The 16,270-nt window shown below is 55.0% G+C and overlaps 6 protein-coding genes across 6 annotated transcripts; 3 read left to right on the top strand and 3 right to left on the bottom strand.

Annotated features, from left to right (window-relative positions):
• Positions 1 to 286: 286 nt before the first annotated feature.
• On the top strand, positions 287 to 2,806 carry EsH8_II_000885 (heterokaryon incompatibility Het-C; the record flags this gene model as incomplete). The annotated part of the gene is made up of 5 exons (XM_083264183.1): positions 287 to 403; positions 473 to 500; positions 564 to 724; positions 786 to 2,032; positions 2,086 to 2,806. 5 exons carry the CDS (start codon positions 287 to 289, stop codon positions 2,804 to 2,806), a joined length of 2,274 nt encoding a protein of 757 aa, XP_083121505.1.
• A 474-nt stretch (positions 2,807 to 3,280) lies between these two features.
• On the bottom strand, positions 3,281 to 4,900 carry EsH8_II_000884 (type 2C protein phosphatase PTC6; the record flags this gene model as incomplete). Its single annotated transcript, XM_083264182.1, has 1 exon — positions 3,281 to 4,900. One exon carries the CDS (start codon positions 4,898 to 4,900, stop codon positions 3,281 to 3,283), a length of 1,620 nt encoding a protein of 539 aa, XP_083121504.1.
• Positions 4,901 to 6,212: 1,312 nt separating this feature from the next.
• On the top strand, positions 6,213 to 7,767 carry EsH8_II_000883 (uncharacterized protein; the record flags this gene model as incomplete). The annotated part of the gene is made up of 2 exons (XM_083264181.1): positions 6,213 to 7,035; positions 7,178 to 7,767. 2 exons carry the CDS (start codon positions 6,213 to 6,215, stop codon positions 7,765 to 7,767), a joined length of 1,413 nt encoding a protein of 470 aa, XP_083121503.1.
• Positions 7,768 to 8,043: 276 nt separating this feature from the next.
• Positions 8,044 to 9,308, bottom strand: EsH8_II_000882 (iron permease FTR1/Fip1/EfeU; the record flags this gene model as incomplete). The annotated part of the gene is made up of 4 exons (XM_083264180.1): positions 8,044 to 8,355; positions 8,409 to 8,607; positions 8,659 to 9,101; positions 9,153 to 9,308. The coding sequence occupies 4 exons, from the start codon at positions 9,306 to 9,308 to the stop codon at positions 8,044 to 8,046; spliced, it is 1,110 nt and encodes a 369-aa protein (XP_083121502.1).
• Positions 9,309 to 11,190: 1,882 nt separating this feature from the next.
• On the top strand, positions 11,191 to 13,362 carry EsH8_II_000881 (Cupredoxin; the record flags this gene model as incomplete). Its single annotated transcript, XM_083264179.1, has 5 exons — positions 11,191 to 11,547; positions 11,607 to 12,101; positions 12,173 to 12,749; positions 12,825 to 13,050; positions 13,137 to 13,362. The coding sequence occupies 5 exons, from the start codon at positions 11,191 to 11,193 to the stop codon at positions 13,360 to 13,362; spliced, it is 1,881 nt and encodes a 626-aa protein (XP_083121501.1).
• Positions 13,363 to 14,072: 710 nt separating this feature from the next.
• EsH8_II_000880 (CDP-diacylglycerol--inositol 3-phosphatidyltransferase) lies at positions 14,073 to 15,145 on the bottom strand (the record flags this gene model as incomplete). The annotated part of the gene is made up of 3 exons (XM_083264178.1): positions 14,073 to 14,465; positions 14,524 to 14,900; positions 14,962 to 15,145. 3 exons carry the CDS (start codon positions 15,143 to 15,145, stop codon positions 14,073 to 14,075), a joined length of 954 nt encoding a protein of 317 aa, XP_083121500.1.
• Positions 15,146 to 16,270: the final 1,125 nt, after the last annotated feature.

Here is a 16,270-nt window from a genome sequence, read left to right as displayed (position 1 = left end):
CTGATTTGCCCTACCTGATCATACCTTTACAATAGGCACCTCCTCACCTGCCTGCTTTAAGCTTACCTCGTCTTGCCGAACTGGAACCTTCCTCGCCCATCTCACCTTACCTCACCTTGCCTCATCTCTACGCTTCAAGGCTGATTCTTGACCTCTTGGACCCCAAGACTTTGCGCGACCCCGCCGCCGCGTTCCCAAACATCCGGCGCAAGTCTGCGACTGAACCTCACGCCCAATTCTTTTCCGGTTCCTGAACGGCTTTCCGAGCCTCCCGCGACCCTGAACCATGGCGTCATCCGGTCTCGGGAGAGGTTCCCTTCTCCTCGCCCTTTGCCTACTTTTGGTGCTTTTGCCAGGTCGCGCCGCAGCCTTTGGTGCTGGAAACATCCCCTCCATTGCTCAGGTAATTTGACAAGTTGGAATACTGTTCGATGTGGCGTCCTTTTGCATACTGACGCATTGCCATTGCCAGGTCGAGGGCCACAATTGGCGCCATGGAGGTGCGCAACCCGCTGTTATTCTGCTTACGTTCAACGCTGGCTGACTGACATATCTGCGCACAGATATTGAGGATATGCTCAAGACCATCGCCTTCTTGCATGGCAAGAAATGGACTTCCATGTTGGTGTCTCGGGTCTACTTTGGCAACTGGCTTCGCGACTACTCTCAGGCTGTCGATGTCGGCAGTCTGAAGGGGGTGAACGCTCCCACCATCAGAATTCTGGTACGTCCCTGTCGCACAGTATGAGTCGATACGCCCCTCCCATTCTAACTTTTCTCGGCAGGTTTGGGTACTTTCCTTCATGGCCTTTGGCTATGCAACGGAGGAATTTGAGGTCACCGAGGAGCGCCTGGGCGTGTATCGTCCTGAAGAGCACATCGACAACCCTCTGGGCTACGCCGATGGCATGGATGCGCGCAAATTCGATCCCCGTCTCCGAGGTCCCGTCGACCCCGTCGAAACCCAGATCGACCCCCGTACTGGTATGAAGAATTATATTGCCAACGAATCGGGCGGTTGGGCGACCAGCGCGGGCTACTTGCGCTTCAGCTTCGCTCGTAGCATTCACTTCGGCCGGGTTTACACGAGCGGTTCGCGTGGTTCAGGGAAGGAGACTGATCTTTGCGAGGCGCTGCGTTGCCTCGGACAAGCACTCCACTGCATGGAGGACTTCAGCGCGCACAGCAACTACTGTGAGCTTGCGCTCCGGGAACTAGGACACCACCAAGTGTACCCTCACTGCGGATCTGATACTGAGATCAACCTCAATGGCCGCCGGGTCTTCCCTCTTGTCACCGGAACTTTCGGTGCTGTGGATTTCCTGCACTCGGTTCTCGGCGAGGCCACGGATCACTTCACCCAGTCCGAGGTTGATGAAATGAACGTTGCTCTCAAGAACGCCGAGGGCATGTCCGCAAACATCACCGGCGGTTCTGGAAGCCGTGGGTTCCTGGGCATCTCGTCCAGTCCGAGCGACTTCATCTCTCTTGTCGGTCAGCTCCCAGGCATCGGTGGTGATTTGGCCGGCCAGGCCCGTGATTTGCAGGCCAGGTCCTCTGCGCAGGAGCAGGCAAACGCACGCTCTGGTGGTGACCTCAGCCGTGGTGACCTCAGCCGCGACAGCGCGAATCAAGTACCCGGCATGAGCACAAACTTTGATCCTGTCGAAACCGCGCGGAAGATATACCCGATCCTCCAATTCCGAGACAAGATTGTCAAGTCCATCAGCAATATTATCTCCAAGATCCCTGGCTTGGAAAAGCTCTTGGATCACATTAGCGAGACGTTGACTGCATTCATTTTGGGGCTGTTGGCGCCGTTCGTCAGGCCCATCATTACCCAAGTCTCCAAGGTACTGAAGGATGGCTCTTCAACCGTCATCAGCGCCAGTTCCAACTCGCAGTTGGAGCCTTGGAAGAATCCTAGCTGCTCTGATCCTACTCATTCAATGCTCTCAAAGGATCACTTCACCAACATCCTCAACTCGTGCGCAGGCAGAGTTGCCGCAACGATCCTGCAATATGTCGTCCCGTACGTAGACAAACTGTGAACAAGCCACTCGAAACTCGACTAACAGATTACAGGCGCATTCTTTACGCTTGGGAGAATCCCGGTGTGCCCGTCGACGAGGTTGTCAACGACGTCCTCCGGGCCTTCCACCACCCGGCAGCCCGAGATGAAAGAGTCCAAATCCAGAGAGACATGTTCGACACTGTTCGGAAGTGGGTGAACGAAAGCTCCCACAAGCACGAGTTGTCTCACCTTCTCTCGTCCGAGTCAGTGAAGGCTGGCAAGAACCATATCCTTACCGGCGGCGATGGCACCAAGAGTGTCGGTGGAGGTGGCCACTCGCACTCCCACGGAGCCTGGGATAGCTTCGGCGAGCTGGGACACGGCAAGGTGCAGGGTTCTCTTTGGAACCAGATCCGGACGCGTGATCTCAGTTCCATGGAAGGTGATGATAGAAAGCCTCTGTCCAGTTCTCCACTCCCCCCGGCGCACCCGGACTACGGCTACCAACAGGGCCAGGAAGGAAGCGGCCAGGGATACTCAGGCGGCTCCCAGTCCCAAGGCCATGCCTCTGGCTACTACAGCCAGCCTGAACCGCAGGGCTACGGCCACCAGCCGCCTCCCCCGCCCCCTGGCCAGTGGGGTCCTCCGCAACCCCCGCAAGGGTACGGCGGCCCTGGGTATGGTGGACCGCCGCAACACCAATACCCTCCTTACCACCAACAACCGCCCCCTCCTCACCATCAGCAAGGTCCCGGAGGTTGGGGCCAGTACCCAGGCCAGCACCGTTACTAGAGGGATATTCGCCAGTTACGAAAAGGAACAAGGGTGTCATCATTTGACAATTGGGTTGCGGGTTGCGGATTGGAGTCCTTGGGAATGTGGTCTTTGATGGATAGGATTTGGAAGGCGGATGAGGGGTTAGTGCAATCCTTTGGCCTGGAGTGAGACTAGAATAATTCCCCCGGGTCTGTGCAAAGAAGCACAGTAAGTATGAAACTGCATGATTATACTTGATTTATTGGATACCTCTTGTGACGCGTGTGTTTTTTATATATAAAAGCTGTTAATTCTGAAAGACGACATCATCCCGCGAGGCTTGTATACACCGACCATTTCCCCTCTCCCAAATCCCTAACTCCCGAAGAGATGACAGTAGTGATGGCAATGCCCGGGTCTGCAGTGTAATTGTTTCCATCTGCATCCAAAGAGTTCCCGAGACCATCGCGTATACAAGAGTTATACCATAAAAAGTTGCTGCAGCCTTAGTTACTGCTTGCCTCGTCGGGGGTCCAACGCCTCCGCCCTTCTCTTGTCGCGAATCTCCTTGGTCCCAAGACTCCCTACGCCGCCCTCTGATCTGCGTTCCCAGCCGCCAAGTCTGACGACAAGGCAGGTAGCATTATCTCCGTCGTGCGAGACCTCAGTCGCGTAGTTGACAACATCTTTGGCACCCTGCTCGGGCGTCCTGGCCTCCTTGATCACGTCGACTATCTCTTGGTCACTGAGCGTGCCCGAGATTCCGTCGCTCATGAGGACTAGGAACGAGTACTGCGCAGGGCCGATCTCTACACGTGTGATCTCCGGTTCGGCCGATACGCCAATGCGCTTGCTTCGCATGTCTCCAAAGGAACGGCTGTTGGCCAGACCCGCGATGCGGTCCTCGCCGAAGCTGTCTGCCGAGACCATGGAGCCGGCCGGCGCATAACGACGAAGGCGACGGCCTTCGGTGGGCGTAGTGGGGTGGTGGTCTGATGTCAAGGGCTGCGCAAGACCAGTGGTTGTCTGGCAGAGGAGTATCCGCGTATCGCCCACATGGGCGACGACCAAGGTTGACTGGGCATTGGGATGCCAGAAAGGGGCCGGAGTGGGCGTCGAGATGAGAGCCACCGATGCCGTCGATCCGCCTTTGAAGCGTGATAGGCCCCCTATACCGTGGCCTGAGGGCGGTTTGTGTGGTACCCCAAGGATTTCGTCATTGTTGACGGGGCAATCACTTGCATGCGGATCATCAGGGTCGGGTTTGCGGGCTTGGGCAGAGACGAAGTCCAAGTCTGCTCTGAGGAATGCGTACATCAGAACCGACTCCACTGTGACTGGGGGCCCGTTGTCGCTGCTCTCTTTCTTATCTTCCGAGAGTTTGAAGTACTCAGGATTGAACCGCCGAAAGTAACCCCCGACCGTCTGCCGATACTCTTCCACCAAGTCTTGTTCCAGCCTGGTAGCTTTCGGGATGTTGTCCACTTTGGCTGAGACTGGCTCCACCCCTTTCAGAGGCTCCATTCTCTCGGGGTTTCTCAATACGCCATGCTCGTCTTGCTCGGGAACTCGTATCTCATCCTTGACGTCCTCTTCCGTTTTCATGAATAGTTCCTCAGATCTTTCAGTGTCATCGTCCTTGCGGCCTGTCTCTCGTCGCTGGCTTCTCCCCAGACTACTTTGCAACCCAAAATCCGCAGAGGCCTGCTCGATATAGCCGTGCAGTTCGTCCCGCAAGAATTCAGCACACTGGGATCCGCCATGGCCATCAAATATGCCAAAGTAAAACACCTGAGGGTCCCCAAATGCGCTATCGGCCGAAGTAGCCTCATTCGGCTTTTGAATGGGGTTTCTCTGAAGACTAATAGGGGCCCGTTTGGCAAATGCTGGTACGCTGATTGTGCCAGCCTGGCTCGTATCCTCGTTGTAGGGGCGTTGACCCCTTGATGAGGCAACACCGAAGTGATGCTTAGCCCTCTGGAGCGGAATCCGGACGACAGTAAGGTCTCGGCTAGGCATGTTCAGAGCCGCCGCTGCTGGGGAGGATCCTGGCTTCTGGATATGAGGAGTGGAGGCATCGCGGGGTAGCTTGTGCCCAGGCCCCGATGATGTCCGTGAATCAGGGTGCATGGAGGATGATGGAAGATGGGTGACAAAGTAGTTGTGGAACAATCGCCGGTTTCCCATGCTGGGTGCCTCGTCGCTTTCGAATATACATTGTGGCCGGGTCTCAGGTAGTATACAGGGCCGGGTCATAACCCGTCGGAAGTCGGACTTTTGAGAGGTGTTGCTTCGTCGCGACACTGGTCTCGGAACCGTGGAGGAGGCAGGCTGATCGTTAGGTTCTTCGGTACTAGCGGTCAAGAACGAGTGAATTGTCCGAACGGCTGGCGTTGGAAAGGCTCGGATGGCTCCATGGTGTTGCGCTATTTGTCGCGTTGCGTGGCAGCGAACGAGAGCTGGCATTGTTTTAAGGAGGGCGAGGTTCGGGCAGAGATGTCGGGAGCGTCACTGGCACTGCAGCAGCTCAGATAGGACGACCTTCCTGCTTGCAGGAGCCATGGGCTTCAGTTCGTCAAGCAAGGGCGGTGCTTTGAGGGACTGTAGGTGGGATCTCGGCGCGGCTTCGGTCGATGATACAAAGGAGGGGGGAGCTGTCAGGTGTTCCGTCGGCGACGTCGAGGCATTGGCCTGAAGCTGTTGTAATGCTGCAATGCAATGGCCCGGAGAAAGACGTGCCAAGGGCAAGGTGGCTGGATGGATCGCAAGGCGCTTGATAATAGTTGTATGTTTGCTTCTGGTCAATGGTTTGGTTTAGACACGGTGGAATTGTAGGATTGAATTCGGCCAAGGCACACGGTTGGCCTCGGTTGGATCATGGATGGACCCAGCGACGTAATGAGATCGGCCTGGGAAGGAAAGACGGAGGAGGGACAGGCACTGGCCGTCGAGGTTTCTTTTCCATGCCCTGCCAGCTGCCCGCTTCAAGGTACACCCGTAGGGGGGAATCACCACCTTAGCTGCATCCAGTTCCACAGGTCACCCTGGGATCTCGGGTTCAGGTAAAACTATGTACATTGTACTCCGTGTAAGTGACTTGGCGGATCACCGTGCAGCTGCCATCTGGTCCAACATCTGTCTTATCTAATCAGGACAGAATCAGGACAGTGATGTTCCCAGAAAATGCACACCGTAGACCCACCGTGGTGGAAGCGGGCATCGGCACTAGTTCCAGTACGACTTTAGAGAGGCGAACGACATGAACAGGCAACTGTCTATTACAACTCATCACTTACACCGGTAACAATCATTCTGCTCGAACATCTTTCCGATACTGTTTTATGCCTTTTAGCCGTATAATGGCTAGTTGTATCCTTACACTACATGTTATTCCTTAAGTTGCAGCAGAGATACACACCTATCCCTGCTGCGTTGTCTTACGATGGAAGACTCGGCACCGGTGCAGGATGACACATCGGATCCGTCCCCGGGTGGTACTCCCCCCGTTGTGCTCATATCTGACGATGGAGACATTGTACTAGACGTTACATTCGAGACGTCCAGGGAGACCATCGCCGCTGCTCGGAAAACCTGGCAGGCTGCCAGCAAGAAAATCGGCGCCCCACGCGTTCCTCAGCCGAACCTGAGCCCGAGCATCAGAGTCGCCTACCGCGTCGAGCTTGCCGTCTTGAAGAAGCACTCACGGTACTTTGAAAACCTCCTCGGCAATAAACAGTTTTCTGAGGCAAGCAAAGTCGAAGAGGCACTGGCTTGTCTGACCGCTGAGAAGCTCAAACTGGCCGAAGTAGATGCCAGGGACCTGCCCTGGATAAGCATTGTCGATGATGATGAAGCTACTCGCTCCGTCGGCCGGGAAAAGGTCTTTGAGGACTTGATGAGAATCATGCATGGGAAGCAGATACACTCTACGGCTATCAATATGCTCCATGTGACTACTCTTGCCATTTTGGCGGATCGGTTTGACTGTCGATCAGTGGTCTCAAGATATCTTAGTATCGAGCTGAAGTTCAAATGGCCTCTTACGAGTGCCAAACCAGTGCGATTAGACACTCGGAAGAGAAGCCTTGATGTCGAGAACCTGCTCAGGCAGAAGATCCTTGTTGCCTGGCTGTTGGAGCAGCCGCCTAGGCTCCACAGCAATACTCGAGAGCTCATTCTCCGTGGCTCGGTTCGTTGGAGTGCTTTGTCTGTAGACGAGTTTTGGCGGACTGAACTGTGGTGGAATCTGCCGGATGGCTTGGAGGGTGAGTACTTGTCTCCTCGTACGTGTTCTAGGCGGGAGACCCAAAGGGTGATGGAGACAACTACAGATAATCAGACAACGAGGACGGCATGGGATTAAGCTAGGCCCTTGTCATATGGTAACGACATGCTAACCTCAGTTAGGAGAATTGCAATTCCGGCGGGAGTGTGTTCTAAACACTATTGCATCGGTCCAGCGTCATTTTCTTGCCCTTTACTCGTCCCGCGAGAGGCAATGTAAACTTGGCTACGATTCGAGTTCTGCTTGTGACTCTTTCCAACTAGGTCAAATGCTCAAGTTCTTCACGAGCAAAGAGTTGATGGGCGTTGTCGACTTCGGACCCAGCTCACTAGACAACATTCCAGACTCTTCAGTAATCGACATTGATGAAATACTAGGGACCCTAAAGCAGGTGCCAAGCTACCAGATTGACAAGTATCACACTAATTGCGGCATTCGAACACGTCTCGACCCAATCATTGAGTACATTAGGTCGACACTGTCGTCAACGGTGCTTTCGATATCGCAAACCGAATGGAAAAGCAATCGAGTGTCGGTCACTTGGATTCCTGCTGACGAGACTTCAAACGTGGGCAGAGAGGAGAGGAAATTTGAATTCACTCGAAGCCTCGCCAGCGACCAGCGGCTTCGATACGAGGGCAACATGTACGCTGACAAAATGGCTCGCAAGCTATTTACCGCCGACAAGTGGGATTGGACACCAGAATATTGATAGAAGGGACATTCACGACAAGATTTTAGACCACATTCTCGTTCGGAAATTGCATCCTAGATTGTAGTATTCATATCATCGAGCCAGGGCGGCTGCTCCGCTCGCTGTAATACAATAAGTTGCAGCTCAGGCACTCAAAATCCTGACCGTCTGGCGAGGTTCAACAAGCCAAAGAGAATCCTAGGTTCAACGTACAATGGTGCCGGTGCAACGCGTGTGCCAACGAAACACACAGGCAATGACGGAACCCCACACGAGCGAGCGCCAACAAGAGGATCACGACGAAGCCGTGACGGTCTTCGTGGTGGCTACGTCCGTGTTCTTTTCCAGGGTCCTAGCCTCAGACTGTTCCTCGCTCCCGCCGCGGTCATCAGAAACGCGGTCATTACCCTCGTGAGATGGCTTCGGATTCATCAGTGGCCAGTGTCCTCGCATCTCGCGGAATCTCATGATGAAGAACCCGGCCATCACAAAGATCCAATAGAGGTTGTAGGCAAGCACAGAGCCGTATGTCGCAGAATTCGTCCACCCGAAGATGGCATTGAATATTCCCCAACCGCCACCGCCGTTCAGATCCGGACTGCAACACTTCAGAGGACTCAGTATGATAGTACGATGGACACGTTGACAAGGGTACTCACGTTGACATGCCAAACGCTTTTATCAATGTCATAAGAGCCCGGGCCATTCCCAAGTTCTGCAGCGTCACCGCCGACAACCTTGTTCCACTCTTGTTGCTCAAAATCCCACACTGCTCTGGAGAAGAGGCCAGCAGCGACGAGGTATAAAAGACAGGTAGAGATGACAAGGAAGACTTGCAGCTTGGCCGTGGATCCGCCCCTTGAAACCGTCAACTTGACACCCCGAGATTACTAGAGGCAAGACACTTACTTGTACAACATGTAACCGACCAAGGCGCCGACGATCAGGCCGACGACGACAGGAAGCGGCACAGCAGTTGCTGGCGCAGAGAAAGAAACCCCAGCAACGAATACAATAGCCTCGATGCCTTCCCGTAGAACGGTGATGAAGGGAAGGGCAAACATGGCATACTTCTCAGCGAAGTGCTTGAACCATCCTCGGCCAGCGCCGGACTTGATGGGGGTTTCCATGGCTTTCGCCAGCTTAATTCGCCATTTCTCTTGCATCTTACCGATTCGAAGCAAGGCAGCCCCCATTATCGTGATAATGATGGCAGCGAAGAGAGAAAAGGCACCCTCGTAATACAACTCATGGGTCTCCCAACTGTTGCGGCCGAGCTTGTAGAAGACGCCGATGAGGGCGCCTGCAGCAATGAGACATATCAAGAAGCCGATGCCTGTACCGAGCCAGACCTGTGGCCAGAGTATCAGCAGCCATACGAGTAGGAAAGTAGGAATCGTTACCTGTCTGCGCAAAGATTTGTACACGGCCAAGTCTCGGTTGGGTCCATCAAGCGTTTGCTTCAGGAAAGCAAGCAAAACCGACACAATGATTACGGTTTCCAGGGACTCACGGAAAACGACCAGAAACACGGGTACGGAGAAGACGTCGACAGCCATCTTTGCGTATTCGAGGAGGGCAAGTAAGTGGAAAGTAAATGTATCACAAGCCCGAGCTGCAGAAAAGAGAAAGACGGAGGTGATGGACTTTGTCTGGGACACTCGGCAAAGGAAACAGAGACCAGTCCGATCTGATAAGGCAAATCAGTACACACCCGGATCAAGTGAGCAAGGGTATTGGCTTGGTACGACGGAGATGGAAGACCGGTGGCGAGACACTAGTGACCCGGAACGAATAAGAGAGTCCAAACACATCGCGATAATCAGCGGGCCGTTTCTCATGACAAGGTTTTTCGGTTAATTTAGCATAGTCAGTTCCTGTTGGTCGCATCGGGTTGGACTCTGGAACTGCTGCATCCCTAGGCCAGCTCGGCTTGCTTAGCGCAGATTTGGGTCTCCAGCAGACAAGGATATGTGAGGCACTTGTGCGTTCGCGATGTGGCACAACCTTGGGAATTTTCGGACGCAGAAGATTGATAAACGAGGCACATGCATGGTTTGGCAAAGGGGGGGCGTCCGTGGTGCTGACAGACAACATGGGACGACACAGCTGCCCTTGCGTCTCCTTTCCAGGGGCATGACAAACAACGGCGAGAACCTGCCACCGAAACATTTGAGTGCTTGATGGAGGCCGAAGACCGGCAAAGAGAAACATGCGGGGGGTACTTGACTGTGTATTATGCAGGGCTGCGAATTGGTGGTGTTGCTTGGCTGGATGTGGCAAGCTAGTAAAAGGGCATTGGTGAATTCCAGCTCCATGGACGGGCTAGACTTTCCTTTCATCGTAGCCACCCACCCACCCACCATCGAACCACTCATCAGCTCACTAGCTCAATACTCATGGTAACACCACTAGCCTGCTTCGACGATGGCGGAGTTCTTTTGATATCATTGCGATCGCCGCCGATCTCCTTGCTGGTTTGAGGGATTTGGAAACAGCCATTGACTCGTCACTTGTCTTACTTGCCACATTGGTATATTCGAGCTACTACAGCCCTGGTACACCTGGAAGAAGCTTCGACTGAGCATCTCCAGCTTGATACACGACACAAGCCCAGTTAGAGTTGCCATGCAGTTCGTATCGAGTCTTCCCACGACAGCTTGCTGAGCGTGTGTATCTGGCGCAACAAGCGGCCAATGCTCGCTGCCACGGAACCGACGGGATGGAACGAAGTCGAATCAATACCCCTCTCACAAACCCAGTCGGCAGGCTACTTGCCCACATTGGGACCCTTGGAGGACGCCGAGCTGCCTTAGCGCGGAGAGACAAGCTTTTTCTCGGCTGTAGGGGACCCCGGTTAGCTGATCTCCAGCGCGGAACCACCCCACCCCTCCTGCAATACACCGTGATGAGGACATGCCGAGATACCGGTGGCCAATGAGCCTTGCTCTCACCTGTGATGGCACGTCTTTTGCTGGCCTCGTTGTCGGCCCAGCTACGCTGCCGGACAACGCCGAGAAAGGCGCCCATACGCCCGCCCTGCCAAAGTGGCTTGTACTAGTGTGAGGGGGCGGTAATTTCGATGTGAGTTTTGGGTTACACTAAATCGTCACGTTGCCTTCTGCTCTGGCTCAGGAGCTGTTGGAATGGCTGGTGTTTGGGCCAAGGAAGATCAGATTGATAAGATGTTTTTGGGGCGACGCCGGAAATGTCCCTTCGGCGAACATGGTCCCCGCCCGCCAGAAGTTGCCGTTTGGTCAAGGCCCCTCGAGCTAGGAGAAGTTCACCTGCCCCCATAGTTAAACATGGGGAGGGTTTTTTCCCCCTTCGTTTCTTTCTCTTTCTGTCTTGGGCAGGATAAGTGACAGGACACACAAGAAGCCATCGTAACACGCGCCCCGTTTACCTGGTCTCATTCTTGGCCGTCATCTTGCGCCCAACATGGAGAGAACGACCATGGCAAGCAAAGCAAAACTACTAGCCCTCATCTCTGCCCTCGCGCAGAGTGCCTGCGCTGCCACGGTCTCTTATGAATTCAATGTCGGATGGGTGACGGCAAATCCAGATGGCGCCTTCAACCGCCCAACAATCGGAATCAATGGACAATGGCCGATCCCACAAATCGATGCCAACGTCGGGGACAATGTCCTCATCAACGTCCACAATCAGCTGGGAAACCAGTCGACGTCCCTTCACTTTCACGGCCTCTACATGAACGGTACGACTCACATGGACGGGCCGGCGCAAGTCAGCCAATGCGCCATCCCACCAGGGGCATCGTTTACTTATAACTTCACCGTGAGCTGTCTCTCTTCCGGAGCAGTCTGTGCAACTTGATGGTCTAACGAGACGTATAGATTAACCAGCCGGGCACGTATTGGTATCATTCCCATACACAAAGCCAGTATCCTGACGGGTTGAGGGGCCCTCTCGTGATCCACGACCCAGACTCGCCATTCAAGAACCAGTACGATGACGAAATAGTCGTAACACTGTCCGACTGGTACCATGACCAAATGGCCGACCTCATCCCCGCGTTCATGAGCAAGGGCAATCCGACCGGCGCCGAGCCCGTACCGCAGGCCGCTCTCATGAACGACACGCAGAATCTCACGGTGTCTGTCCAGCCTGGCAAGACGTATCTCTTCCGCATGGTTAACATGGCCGCCTTTGCGGGCCAGTACGTGTGGATTGAGGGCCACAACATCTCCATCATCGAGGTTGACGGCATATACACGGAGCCGGCAGAGGCGAGCATGATCTACATCTCCGCGGCCCAACGCTACAGCTTCCTCGTCAAGACTAGGAACGACACTTCATCCAACTTTGCCATCGTCGGCAGCATGGACACCGTAATCCATCCCTTCCTCCTTTATGCGAACCCCCCCTCCCCACCACTCGTCATTTGACTAACCAGGAGTAGTCCCTCTTCGACACGCTCCCACAAGACCTCAACTACAACGTCACAGGCTGGCTGGTATACAATGAATCCTCACCCCGCGACCCTGCAGCACTAGTAGACGAATTTGCTCCCTTCGACGATATTACCCTCGTTCCCTATGACAAGCAGCCCATTCTCCCCTCCCCCTCCAAAACTGTCGAGTTGGACGTGATCATGGACAACCTCCGAGACGGCGCAAACTATGCCTTCTTCAACAACATCACCTACAAGCCCCCCAAGGTGCCCACTCTTTACACCGTCCTATCCGCCGGCGACGCCGCTACCGACCCCAGGGTGTATGGCACGTACACCCACAGCTTCGTCCTCGAGCGCGACGAGGTCGTCCAGATCGTCGTCAACAACCTCGACCCGGGCCGTCACCCGTTCCACTTACACGGCCACGACTTCCAGGCCCTGCACCGCGCGCCCGAGGACGGCGGAACGTTTGCCGACTCCGGCGTCACCGAGGCGGATTTCCCTCAGGTGCCGATGCGGCGCGACACGCTCGTTGTCTGGCCCAACGGCAACATTGTTCTGCGCTTCAGGGCGAACAACCCGGGTAGGCCAACCACTCTACACCCCCCTAAAGTTGCCCCGTGCTCCATCATCGTTCTAACACAGTGCCCCCGTCTAGGCGTCTGGCTCTTCCATTGCCACATCGAATGGCATGTGACCTCGGGCCTGATCGCAACATTCGTCGAGGCGCCCCAGGACCTCCAGAAGACCCTGTCAATCCCCAAGAACCACATGGACGTTTGCGCCGCGGCCAATGTCCCAACTGCCGGCAACGCCGCGGCCAACACCAAGAACTTCCTAGACCTGAGCGGGGAGAACACTCCGCCGGGAACCCTTCCAGACGGGTACGTTTGCCATCCCCGCCACCCTCCTCCCCTCACCTCGGATGGACCACCCCTTCTTGCAGTATGTGCTTACCATGCGAAACCAGGTTTACCGCACGAGGCATCGTCGCGCTTGTCTTCAGCTGTGTTACAGGCATACTCGGCGTGCTTGTAGTGGGGTGGTACGGCTTGGCCAAAACGGAGGACGGTCCCTCCGAGCCTGGATTCGCGGCTCCGGCGGCGGGGCGTGCCGGTGACGACCACCAGCCCAAGGAGCCGATCGTAGCCGGAGCCGTGTCCGGGTCCGGCGGCTCCGGTGTTAGCGGTGCCTGACGGCCACTGAAGAACGGAGCATGCGACGGATATTTGAAAGCGTAAATGTGTTGTACCAAAATTGCCCTTAGGGACTATATAGCTTCAAATGTTCATATCCCCCTATCCCTTCCCTAACCTCACATGACATGCTGAATGCCTGCCCGTGGGCAAAGCACTAGGGCTGCGATCTCACATATCCAGTCAACTTCATAGGAACTCGGGACATGGTCACGTCCCTGGGACCCCGCCCGGCGGCAGATCGTATAATAAATGGGAAAATTCGATTAGTCTAAGATGAGGGAAAATTCAACAGACAAGTAGACTCCAGACTCCAGACTTTGACACTTGGTCGATTGTTTCTTTGCCCCTTTGGCTGGGCTCGGCGTTTCCTAGCCGGCAATGTGCATCCGCACTTGGTGTCATCAAATCCCGCGCACGATGAGCCCCTGCTCCCTGCAGCCTCCCGTTATTTCGCATCTACATCGATATGGATGCAAGAGACCCGTAGATTTGCTTGTTGCTCAACTGGCACCTTGCGACTAATCGGCGTGGTAACCTTTTCATCTCTCACTGAGCCAACCACCTGACATGGTCGTTGGACCAGTCAAAGCCCAGAACTGCTGCGCCGCATAGAAGATGCGACCCCGCTGGGTGGTGATTGTGGGCGGTGAGCTCCCTTTGCTGCGTTCGAAGGCGTGAACGCATTCGGCGACGCACACCCTGCTTGCTCAGGTGCTCTTGGTCTTCTTTCTGGGCAAGCCCTTCTCCCGCCTCATGGCGAGATCGCCCTCAGCTAGCCACTTGCTCGCCTTGACGATTTGCACGACATTAATAGCCTGCTTCATAGCCATGATAGGAAAGCTGGCGGCAGTCAAGACCCACGGCCAGAACGAATCCATCTTGTTCGCGCGGGCAAGCTCGAGAGCCGCGGCACTGTAGGGGTTCGGGAAGATGTGGCTAAGCAGAGATGTGTTGACCTGCGCGCCGGCTTGAATCTGGGCCGCTTCCATGTTGGAGACGGAGCTGAGCAGTGACGGCGAAAGGAGAGGCGACGAGAACGATAGCAAGTAGAGGGCGATGAAGAAGAGCTCGTTAGCGGCGCAGAAGATGAAGAGAACGGTCTGCAGAGTTGACGGTTAGTCAAAAGGTTAGGGCGCTAGGTTGTTAGGCATAGCTGACCTTGTTGGTGTAGTACAAGTGCAGGATCCAGCTGCGGCTCTCGTCGACGTTCTTGTGGCTACTGTCGGAGCCGGCCATTGTGAGCGTGGTGTACATGTGGATGTAGTGGCTAGAGAAGTCGAGCGAAAGCAGCATCTGGAAAACGATAGTCCAGCGGGGGAATGCGCAAGACAGGAAGACCAGCAGGCACGATGTCGTGCATCTATCCGTCACCATATCAAGAACAGCACCAAAGCGCGTCGATTGCTCAAAAGCGCGCGCAGCGTATCCATCAAGAGCATCTAGAAGGCAAGATACGCTGTATAGCAGAGAGCAGGTTCGCGGATGGAGTGGCATGTAGTAGAGGGAGGCAATGGCGAGGACGATTCGGGAGTAACCTTTGACGAAACACGGGTCAGCGATGTGCCAGTCACCTCCTAGCTTGCCAAATAAACATACCGATGAGGTTGGGCCAGAACAAGAAGATGTTCTCAGTGGGACCTTCTTCCGGGTCTTCCGCCAGCGCAGGACCGTTGCTGTCGCCATTCATCGTAACCTGCTTGGTCGATTCGTCGCTCGCGACTTTGGGTGATTCCGCAGCAGCGGCCTGGGCGGCCTGGCGCCTTGTTTGTCGTACCGACATGTTGATGTTGTTGAAGTCAAAGAAAGAAGCTCGGCGGGTGGAAGACGTCTATCTGTCGAAGAATGGATGGACGTGAAGAGCTTTTAATAGCGTAGACGAGGCGACCGAGGAAGCCGGTGTTGCAGTGGAGGTTGCACGGATGATCGATAAGTGGCCCCCAGTGACAGGATCCGTCTCTTAAGTAAGGGATGCAGATGGAGTCGAGACTGCCAACTTCTCTCGAATAGTTGTCGAGGCGGGACTCGGTTCGCGTAAAGGAGGGATGGTCAAGCTGAGAGAGGGGTGACACGCGTTGGATGGTCAGGCTGAGGGAGGCGTGCAGCGTGTTGGATGGGTTGGCAGAGGGGAGAGAAAGGAGTTGTGAGCACGGAAAGAAGATGCAGTGCTGATGTGGGATGGGACGGAACGGAATGGTCGGTAGGTCGAAAATGTCAAAGGGCCTGCCCAGTATTACCACGTAGGTTGCCTGCCTGATAAATTACGGCACGCTATCGTGCTTGGCTTTTGCTCCTCCAGTGCCCACGGCCTACGTAAGGTATTTTCGTTCTCCTTGGTTCTGCAGCCTGGTACGACGGGTACAAGCCGACTGCGATGGGTACATGCCCTGCCGTGCCGTGCCCTTCCTTGCCAGACCTTACGTAGCACCCGCAGCAGCGGATTAGCTGTTCGGCCAGTCTTTCGTATCTTACAGGTATTCCGGATCTGCAGTGGGCACACTCTCTCGCCCTTTTAGTGGGCTACGACAGGGATTTCGAGCCGCCAGAGCCCTGCTGGCAGGTGCGACCTGCCGTAGGCGGCCCGGTCTAGCGGGCTTTGGGATAAGCACCGATAAGTGATGATGGATAAGGCACCTCGGAGAATGGAGCAGGACCCAACCACCACATCTGTATACTACACTACGTCTGACTTACATCAGCATCCAATGCACGAATGGGGAAGAGCAGACCTGTGCCATCCCAAGAAGTCTTATCGGAAATGAATGCAGGCAAAGAGAAGGCTGCCGCATCTCCAGCGACATGTCTGAGTCAGACAGCATCTTTGAGCATGTCTGATCATCGTCGCTGAAGATAGGGCATACAACGAACGATGTTTTGATGCAGAGTGGATGCAATCCAGATGCTCAAG

This window comes from Colletotrichum jinshuiense, chromosome 2 (assembly GCF_051148585.1).
Source record: "Colletotrichum jinshuiense chromosome 2, complete sequence".
Classification (NCBI taxonomy): domain Eukaryota; kingdom Fungi; phylum Ascomycota; class Sordariomycetes; order Glomerellales; family Glomerellaceae; genus Colletotrichum; species Colletotrichum jinshuiense.
The sequence above is the reverse complement of the archived record's forward strand: the minus strand, read 5'-3'. Positions and strand labels throughout refer to the sequence as shown.